Source organism: Condylura cristata, unplaced genomic scaffold (assembly GCF_000260355.1).
Source record: "Condylura cristata isolate star-nosed mole 26May11 unplaced genomic scaffold, ConCri1.0 scaffold00023, whole genome shotgun sequence".
NCBI lineage: Eukaryota > Metazoa > Chordata > Mammalia > Eulipotyphla > Talpidae > Condylura > Condylura cristata.
Window position 1 is genome coordinate 14,814,383 of NW_004567124.1, and position 10,281 is coordinate 14,824,663.

Here is a 10,281-nt window from a genome sequence, read left to right on the forward strand (position 1 = left end):
GCTCCCCGCGGCCGCCGCTGAGCCCAGCCAGCCTCTGCACGCTGCCCGGCCGCCCCGAGGCCTCGTCCTCCTCCCAAACTTTGCAAAGTCGGCCCGCGTCCTCGCCGCCTTCGGCCGTGCCTCGGCTCGGAGGCTCGTCTTGCAGCCGCAGCGGCCCCGCGAGGAGGAGGAGGAGCCGCCGCCGCAGCATCAAAGAGACCGAATTCCCGCGGCCTGGGGGGGAGTCATGCTTTGCGGTCTGTAATGTCAGCAGAACAGGAGAAGGATCCCATTTCGCTGAAGAGAGTTCGAGGTAACCGCGACGGGCGCCGGATTGAGGGGGTCTGGGGGAGTGGGGTACGTGGGGGCCGCGTACCCGGCCGCCGGGAGGCCACGGGGCTCTGTCCGGGCCTAACTCCGCGCAGCCCGCGTCCCGCCTCCGCCCCGGGGCCGAGGCTGCGGTCGGAGGTGCGCGGCCCCGGCGCCCGCTCGCCCCCTAGACACCCGCGCGCTGCCCTCGCCTCCCCGACTTTGTGTTTAGAGGCAGTTGAAGCCGCACTCGTATCCTTTCCTACCCCGCACCTCTCCCACCTTACCTCGTCCTCAAGACACAGCACAATAGGCACCTCAGAGGGTGAGAGAGAAGCACCCCTTGGGCAGGGACCACGAACGATGCCCACCCCCCCCCCCAAAAGTAAGTTGGACTGCCCAAGAGTTGACGCTCTAGAAGGTGGACGGGGCCTTCGCGTCTTCTCCCCCCCACCCCCACCCCCCCAGCTTTCCTATGCACCCACCCCCAAGCCGACGAGCGTACTGCTTATTTTCCTCAGGTTTAAGAGACACTGTCCAAATTCAGAAGGTATTTTCTTTATTGGCTTATGGATGGGAATCACACCGCCTAAAATCAGTCTCTACCTGGCTGGTTTGCTTCGTCCCTGCATGCTAGTTAGGAATTGTCCTGCTGCCTACTGTCTAAGAAAAATCAGAGAACGATGTACCAAACAAAAGATAACACATGTAAGTTGACAGACGCCAAGTGCCATCTGGAAATTTAGGGGATATTTTCCAGCTCTCGTTTTCAGCTTTAACAGGGTTAAAGCTGAAAGTCCCAAAGTTGAAGTAATCCTGTTTGTTCATTAAACAAATATTTATTGAACATCTACTGTGTGCCTGGCACTGTCCTGGGCACTGACTCGGATACCACAGTGAACAAAATAGAAAGACAGTCTTCACCCAGTAGGACTTAACGCTCTCGTGGAGTAAACAAATGACTAACCGGAGAAGATACAAAGTGTCAAATAGTGGTATGGAGAAAAGCAAAGCAGGGAAAGTGCTTAGGGAAAACGTGTGGAGGAAGCAAGGCAGTGATTATATGTGGAAGGGTTCACCTGGGAGTTAGTGTTTAAGAAAGAATCAAACCAGACAGAATGGAGCCATATGGACACCAGTGGGAGACAAATCTCATCAAAAGGAACAGCAAGTGCAAAGGGCCTGGATTTGGAATTTGCCTACTGTATTCATGCAGTAGCAAAGAAGACACAGTAATATTCATGGTGAGAAGAGGGGATGGTTGCATATGGTGGTGGGGCTCAGCTTTTATTCTGAGTTAGGTACTAGGTAGTTTTGAGCAAAAGAGTGTGTGATCTGACTTCTTTTTAAAAAGGACTTCAGGCTGCTGTGTGAAGAGTAGACTGTAGAGAATTACAGTTGAATTGAAGCAGGAACCCTAGTTAGGAGGCTATTGCTATAATCCTTTCATCCAAACAGGATAAAATGCTTATAAATCAGTAAATAGTAAGGTAAATTTCCACTTGACTTGCATGATGTAGAGATCAAAGACCACAGTGATTCATCTATGTTTTTGTTCTTTGTGGCTAGAAATTAGACATACAGAGCTGACTTGTGGCAGTGACAATGTGGTATCCTGAAAATATCCACTTAAGGGTATTTAGATAAAGATTGATTTTCTTAGCTGTTTAAGCAAAGAGAAGAATATTGTGTAAAAGGCTGAATGTCAGCACAGTTTTTTCATTTGATGAAGTTTTTTTTTATTATTTCAACTTTCTTTTCTGTTTGTGGTAATAAGTTGCACAAGACTTCAGCATTAGACCTTTATAGAATAGTTATTCCTCTGATATTTTTGCTTTATTTTGTATATTATAAGTGGCTTTGGGGTTGAAGGAAAAGGAGAACTGTTAAGTACATATGTTTGAACTCAGTTATCAAATGTAATTTTAAATACAATGGATGGGTATTTTGTTGTGGGGCTAGAGCTCAAATCAGTCCTCATTTTGTTTCTGATTGCATTCAGGATATAGTGTTTGCAGAGCATAAATTCTTGAGCAGTGCTTCTCAAATTGTTTCCCAGCCACTGATGTATACACACAGACTCTTTAATGGTTATGTATATATTTGATGTATATTACAAAAAACATAAGTCATCAAATCTTCTGGTTAGGATCAGGCTTAAATATGCATGTTTTTATTTTATGGAAATTACTAGGAAAATAATATTACAGATATAGCAAAAGATATGACATCATGAATGACTAAGGAGTTTACTGTAAGTAGCATGCTCTGTAGACCAAAAGCGCCATAAAACCCTGGGATGCTTGTCAACAATATAGATTTCTGGGCTCACAGAATCAGGATTTCTGGAAGAGCTCTGTATCCTTATTTGTTTATTTATTTATTTTGCATAGAAGAAGTGGGGTATGGGCCAGACATGGGGGGAAGTGATAAGATTCATCAGAGACAGTGGGGAGCAGAACAGGTAGAGCTACTGAAATACATTGCTAAGGGGAGCAGCAGGCCAGACACCTCCTGCACCATAACTGGGTTAGCTCCCTATCTGGGGAGCAAACTTAGGCTGTAACTATCATCATCTGTAGGTCACCAGAGAGTCCTTTTTCTGCATCTTTAGGAAGATTTCTCCACACACACTATGGCTGCATAAATCTTTTACGTTTTAAAAATAAAATTTCCAGACATCCCTTATATACACTAATGTTTGGGAAATGCTACTGGTAGACCTAGCTTGCAAAGATGAGTGGGCCATGGGGAGCTGACTTGTGGTCTTCCAAACCTGTCTTGATATTTTAACATTAGAATCAGAATTAATACTTTGTGGCAAAGTATCTGACTCCTATTTTCTACCATTTCTTACCATCTCTAAGCACTCAACTTTTGATTATAAGACACATCTATGAGGATAGGTATAGTATCTTAATTACCTGTCTCCCTTAATCGCTTTCTCCCTCATAAATAGTACACAATAAATGAGTGAGTGAATACATGAAGTGATTCATTCCTATTTTTACACTGCTTTCTGAGTGTCCATAGCTCTTCATACTACTATTACTTGCCCTTATCACTTAGAATATAAGCTATTATCTTTATTTTACACACTTAAACTCTTAGGTGTTGATCTGATGATAATATTCTTTTGTTTTCAACAGATATTTATAGAGCAGTTGCAGTGTCAGAGAATAAGAATATATTCATTGAGAGGACAAAACACCTGTCTTTGAAAAAAAATTTTAATTGAAAACAGTATACTTTACAGGTAGCATGATAAGTATTGTTAGGAAATCTATAGGAAATAAAGAACATATAACCTGTATGTAAAAGAATCAAGGAAGGTCACCTGAAGAAATGTTTTAAGAAGCAGTAGTGTCCCTTTGCCTATAGAAAAAGCTAAAATGCTATAGAAAGAGCTAAAAGAAGGATGAGGGGTGAGAAAAGGTTTTTGAAGTCACTGTTAATTTTTAGAAGCTACTTTTGGAAGAAAATCTCATTTCAAAGTGGTAAAGATATGACTTAAAGAAACTTGATAGTAGAAAGAAAGAAGCCAATACTTTGAAAGGACTGTCAAGAGAAAGTTTATGAGTACTTTTTCACTTAAACATTTTTATACAGAGATTTTTATATGTGGAAGGAGGTGGGAAAAACTTAAAAGGGAAGAGAAAGAGGATAATTCAGTGATAAAACATTGATAAAAATATTGAATACATGTCTTTTAATATGATATTTAGGCACTTACTATTCTAGAACTTGGGGGTGGGACACACAGTGCTCCTATTTTCATAAATAGGTCTTTGCAGATACAGGAGTAGCACTGAGGATGCAAATAAACAGTCTTAGAGAAAAAAAAAAAAAAGACCAGCGGAAGAAAGACAAAAGTTTAGAGATGAAGAAGAAGAAAATTGAAGGCTTTCGTTTCAGACAAAATGTTAACCAGAGTTAGACATGACATTGGACAGGTAGATATGTATTTTAGAAATGTCACAGAAGTACTAAAAGTTGACCTTAGGTTGGAGAGGAAGCATAATGCTCAATGTGTTGGAGAACTGGTGAGAGAAAGTCTAAAGGAAAAGTTTAGGGTTTTATTGTTTTTTTTTTTAAATTGTTTTGGTTTTTAATTGGATTATATAACAGCTAGGCAGATTGTTGGGAAAGTAAGTTGGTTTTACACACAATGACCCACTACCCCCTTAGGATTTTCCAATATATGCAGTGGAAATACAAGGTTTGTAACTGAGGTAAGTGGTCTAAGCCAGAAATAGAGATCTGAAAGTTATCAGTAAACAGGTGAATACTAATTGATACCTTGGGAGTAGATGAGCTCACCTGAGAGAGAGAGCACAAAACATTAGAAGCAAAAGCCTTGAGAGCAGCAACTTTGAAGAGACTAACATTTATGAGACAGGAGGGAAAGAATTGAAAAGAAGAATGTAGCCAGAGAGGGGAGAAAACTGAAAGAGAATGGTGTCACATATATAAAAAAGGTGAACTTAGGAGGAGGAAGTGAATGTTGTTTTTATTATGTCAAATGATAGTCATTTGTGGTATGCTCTTTCTACCATATTCCTTATCTAGAATTTATCCTGTTCTCTTATCCATCATTTTTCCAAAGACACAGAGTATCTGTCTCCTTAATATGGTTTGAACCCATCATCTGCTTATCCTTGCACAGCCACTTCATTAGTTCAGATTTTGCTTATTGCTTTGATTATTACAATAGCCCTCTTATTGGTTTCCTTGTCTCTTGTTTTATATTCTTAATCAACTTTATACTTTGCTAATGCTGGTAATAAATAACTAGGTCCATTGACTACTAAGCAGTTTGATAAGTGTTTTAAAAGAATCATCTTGCTTAATCTTTTCAATAACCTTTTGAGTTACATGTTATTATCATTCTAGGTTTATAGTTGATGAATTGATGTTCCGAGAGGTTAAGTAAATATATGATTAGGTAACATTCGAGTTTACCTAGCTGGTACGTGGCAAAGCTAAAACTTAAGCTCTAAGGCCCAAAGTCTTACCCATTACATTCCTTTGCTCTAGAGATCCCAAAACAGAATTCAGTCACGTCACCCTTTTTTTGGTAGAATTATTTAGTGGCCCCCTATGCTTTTTTTTTTTTTTTTAAGATTTATCTATTTATGCCTGCAGAACTGGGGTACAGGCCAGAAATACGGGGGTGAGATGATTCACCAGAGACAGAGTGGGGAGCAGAACAGATAGATGGATGAAGTACACTGCTGAGAGGAGCAGTAGGCAGGTCAGGAGAGGTCTGCCATACCATGTGGGTCACCTCCCTGGCTGGGGATAGAACTCATGCAGCAGTGGCTGCAGTAACTTCATGGTGCTGTGCTTTAACCTGTTGTGCGACCAGAGCGTGCATTACAACTTTGGACACTTTCTGCCTTAAGTTCACAGGCAATAATGGCACTTTCATTTCAATTACAAAGGCCATTTTACAATATTCTTGATGGAATTTATATAATATTGTGCTCATATATTAATAATATTTCCATTCCATAGAAGAGCTTGGCATTATGAAAATATATGTCTGGTGAAGACAAAACTATTAGCTGAGATGTTTACATCCATAGTAAACAATAGAATAAACTGACATTATGTTCCAGACTAATGTGCTGTTATGAGAAACTGCTATTTGACTGCCCACTGACTATGTTGATACTACTGGATATTGGATATTTTGATAACTATAGACACTGAAGTGAGCTTATGGTAAAGTTTAGTCAAAGGAAAGCAAAATGAGAACTAATATTTGAATGCCCTTTGTGTGCCAGGCAATATATATTAGCCACTGTCTTCATCCATTTAAGCTGCTATAACAGAGTGTCACAGACTCAGTGGTTTATCAACAGAAATTTCTCACAATTTTGGAGACTGGATATACCAAAAATCAAGGTATTAGCAAATCTAGACTGTATCTCTGTGCTTGATTCTTGTTTTAGATTCTACATACAAATGAAACCATACACATTTGTCTTTGTCTAATTTATTTCACTTAGCATAATGTCCACAGGGTTCATCTGTGTTGTCATACTTTCCCCTTTTGATGGCTGAATAACGTTCCAATCCTTTTGTGAACCACATCTTTATCTATTCATCCTTTGACATTACACTTAGGTTGTCTGCACAGCTATTGTAAATAGCTATTGTAAATAATGTTGCTGTGAATATAGGGAGCACATATCCTTTCATGTTAGTGTTTCCATTTTCTTCAGGGAAATACCCAGAAGTAGAATTGGTAGGTCATGTTGGTGGTTCTGTCCTTAATATTTTTAGGAGTCTCCGTCATGTTTTCCAGAGAGACTAACAAATTTACATTCCACTAGTAGTGTATGAGGGTATCCTTTTCTTTACCTCCTCACCAGTACTCCTTTCTTGGCTTTTTTTTTTTTTTTTATAATAGCCATCCTAATAGGTATGAAATAGTATTTCACTGTGACTTTAATTTGCATTTCCCTGATGATTCCTGATGATAAATGTGCTTTTATGTATCTGTTAGCTATCTATATGTGTTCTTTGGAAAAATGTAGATTCAGATCACTTCACCATTTTTAATGAGATTTGTTTTTGCTATTGAGTTCTTTTTATTTGGGGTATTGATCCTTTTCAGATACATGATATACAAAAATTTTCTCCCATTTGGTAGATTGTCTTTTATTAATTCTTTCTTTCTCATCTATTCAAAAGGGGTTACCACATCAAGGTTAAAAGATAGGCATTCCTCTAGTTTAAGCCTGAAATTTTTTTTTGCCTATTGTAGGAAACTGAAGAAGACAGTAGATGTGTAAGATGTTAGGAAAGTAAACTTAAATTTTCAAGGTAGATGAACCTAGTTTTACTGAAGCAGTCAAAGGAAAAATTACAAATTGGATTTAATGAAAATTTTAAAAACTTGCATGTGTTAAAAAGGATACTATCAGGCCCTCCCTGGTGGCGCAGCGGGTTAAAGCCCAGCACTGAGAATCTAAAGCCGCTTCCGCATGAGTTCGATTCCCGCCTGCCCCGGAGGTGACCACATGGCGTGGCAGACCTCTCCTGACCCGCCCGCTGCTCCCCTCAGCAGTGCACTTCGTCGATCTGCAGTGTACTTCGTCTGTTCTGCTCCCCACTCTGTCTCTGGTGAAGCCTGTCGCCGCCCCTGAGCCTCTGGCCTGTACCCTGTACCCCAGTTCTGTATGCACAAATAAATAAATCTTTAAAAAAAAAAAAAAAAGGACACTATCAAAATGAAAAGGCAACAAACAAAATGAAATAAATATTTACAAATAATAAAAGCTAGTATCCAGAATACATAAAGGATTCTTACAAATTAACAACAACAACAAAAGAAAAACAGTATACCTAAAAAATAGAAAAAGAATTTGGTTAAGCTTTTTTCAAAGAAAATATGTAGATGGTGAATAAGTACATGAAAAGATGCTCAATGTCAGCAGTAATTATGGAAATGCAAATTAAAACAACAGTGAGATCTACCTCTTCATACTCACTAGAATGTCCATATTTTTAAAAACTACCAGAAAATAAGTATTAGGAGATTTTGAAGAAATTGGAACCCTAAGACTTTGCATATTGGAATATCAAATGATTTAGTCACTATGGAAAACTGTTAGGCAGTTTCTCAGAAGTTAAACAGAGTGACTCAGAAATTCCCTTCCTAGGTATAAACCCCCCAAAATTGAAAACATTCATTGATATAAAAACCTGAACCTATTATATTTTAGTAGCATTATTCACAATAGCCAAAAGGTAGAGAACCCAGATGTTTACCAACTTTTAAGTGGGTAATCCTAATGTAGAATATTCATACAACGGAATATTATGCAGCTATCAAAATGAATGAAATCCAAACAATATTATAACATAAAGAAAGTCTTGAAAATGTAGGCCAAGTAGAAGAAAACAGACATAAAAAGTCACATATTGTATAATTCCATTATTATAAAATGTCCAGAATTAGCAAATCCATATAGAGAGTAGAGTAGTGTTTGCTGGGGACTAGCTAACAAATACTGGCATTCTTTGGGAGAATGATAATGCTCTGGAATTAAATAGCAGTAATAATTATATGTATTCTTATAAATATGCCCAAAATTCACTGAATTTTATCCATAAATGTAAAAGGAAATAAAATTCTAGTTTTAGATTTCAGTGCTGCTTTTTGCCAGTGAAATGACCACCTCTCCATTGTTTCTTTTTTCTTTTTTTTAAGAAATGAGGCTGACTTGCTGTCTTACATGCTTTTTATGCAGATTGAATGAGTGGACATAGGTATAGCTACATAGATAGAGACTTCAAAGCTAAGGTAGTAGAACAGTACTTTACAGAATCTTCTTTATATTCCAAATCAAATTAACCAAAACAGTTTTTCTAAAAACAGCAAAAATGGTCAGTAATTATAAAAACAAGGAAAATGGCACTACCCAATACCATAAGGCTAGACCTTGGTGAAATATTCTCTTAGGCATATAAGACAACACTTGCCCCAGGAAGCTTAATGGTAATTTTAATTTTTTTTAAAGATTTATTTGTGCATACAGAACTGGGGTGCAGGCCAGAAAAGCAGGGGTGATGAGTGGACTCACCAGAGGTAGAGTGGGGAACAGAACAGGCCGACTGACAAAGTAGGCTGCTGAGGGGAGCAGCAGGTGGACCAGGAGAGGTCTGATGCGCCATGTGGTCACCTCCAGGGCAGGCGGGGATGGAACTCATGCAAAGTGGCTTCAGCTTCTTAGTGCTGTGCTTTAACCCGCTGCGCCACCAGGGAGGGCCGGTAATTTTAATTTTTAAAAATAATTAGCACTAATAACCCAAGTTTGGAGAGAAGCAAATTAAATAAGCATTCTTATTTTCTTTCTCCCTTAAGTAAGGGACAAAATGAATGAAACAGAGAAAGGTTAAGAAAAAAAAATGTCTCTGACAGAAAGGAAAGCTCCAGGGACATAAACCGAATCAGGTTACAAAATGGAATCTCCCCTTAAGAATAAATTACTGCACCCCTCCCACCAAACATACAGACTTCATGTACCAAAACCTCAGAATTAATAGTTTGGATGGTTCAGAGAAATAACATGAGTTAATCTTGCTTATATAGGCAGGTCTTCTAGAGAGACTATAGCATGTCCAGTCATATAAAAATGAGTTGAGCTGTATTTATTCCAGGAATGTCAGGGTTTAACATGAGAATAAAGGAAAACATCAATATGATCATCTCAATCTGAGCTATGAACAAGTCAAAAAAGTCATTCTTGTTAAATCAAAACCAATGAAAACTGGGCAAAGCTATGAGATAAAAGTAAAAACATGGTAGCTATGCTAACATAGTATAGCAAACTAATGAACTTATAAAAATTAGCTAGCACACTAAATGGGTGTTAAAATAAGTTACTAAAACTTACACATTGGTATCAACTATGAGAAACATCTGCCATTCTTAAGGCTCTGGAACAAAGGGAAGAGGATAGAATTATTCAAATATAACTCACAGGGGAGACCTGTAAAGTTTACTCTCACATTTCTGAGAAGTGGGTGCTGTTTAGGTGGCATGAATACCCATGGGCTTAGAAGATGAGCCCATCTTCAGACACCTGGTGCTGTTTTCCTTGAGGAGGGCACAATGAGGCCAAACCTCAGGTGCTACAAACTGCAAACTGATTTAACCACTGGAAAAAACTGCCAAAAAAGGAGTTAGATGAGTGGCCAGGATGCTGCTAAGAGGAACAGGAGGGCCATATTCCATCTTTCTCCTCCAGCCTTCCGTTTTTCCTCTAGCACCCACTGTCTGCACAGTCTTGCAGGAATTCAGCAGAATGGTGGGTTTAAACTGGCATGGAGTGATCTTTTTTTCTTTGCATTTATATGAATTGCTTAACATGTTTTTATAACGAATGTTCCTGTCTTACCTTCCGAAAGTAGTTCTTTTTTTTTTTTAAAGATTTATTTGTGCATACAGAACTGGGGTACAGGCCAGAGGCTCAGGGG

General features: G+C 38.9%; 1 protein-coding gene across 1 annotated transcript in view; it reads left to right on the forward strand.

Annotated features, from left to right (window-relative positions):
* The first annotated feature begins 220 nt into the window (after positions 1-220).
* The window catches only part of PYGO1 (pygopus family PHD finger 1), a 17,348-nt gene continuing 7,287 nt past the window's right edge, over positions 221-10,281 (forward strand). The window contains exon 1 of the mRNA XM_012728532.1: positions 221-292. Within this exon, the coding sequence (XP_012583986.1) occupies positions 244-292 (49 nt within the window). The 5' untranslated portion in view covers positions 221-243. The remainder of the gene's footprint in view (positions 293-10,281) is intronic.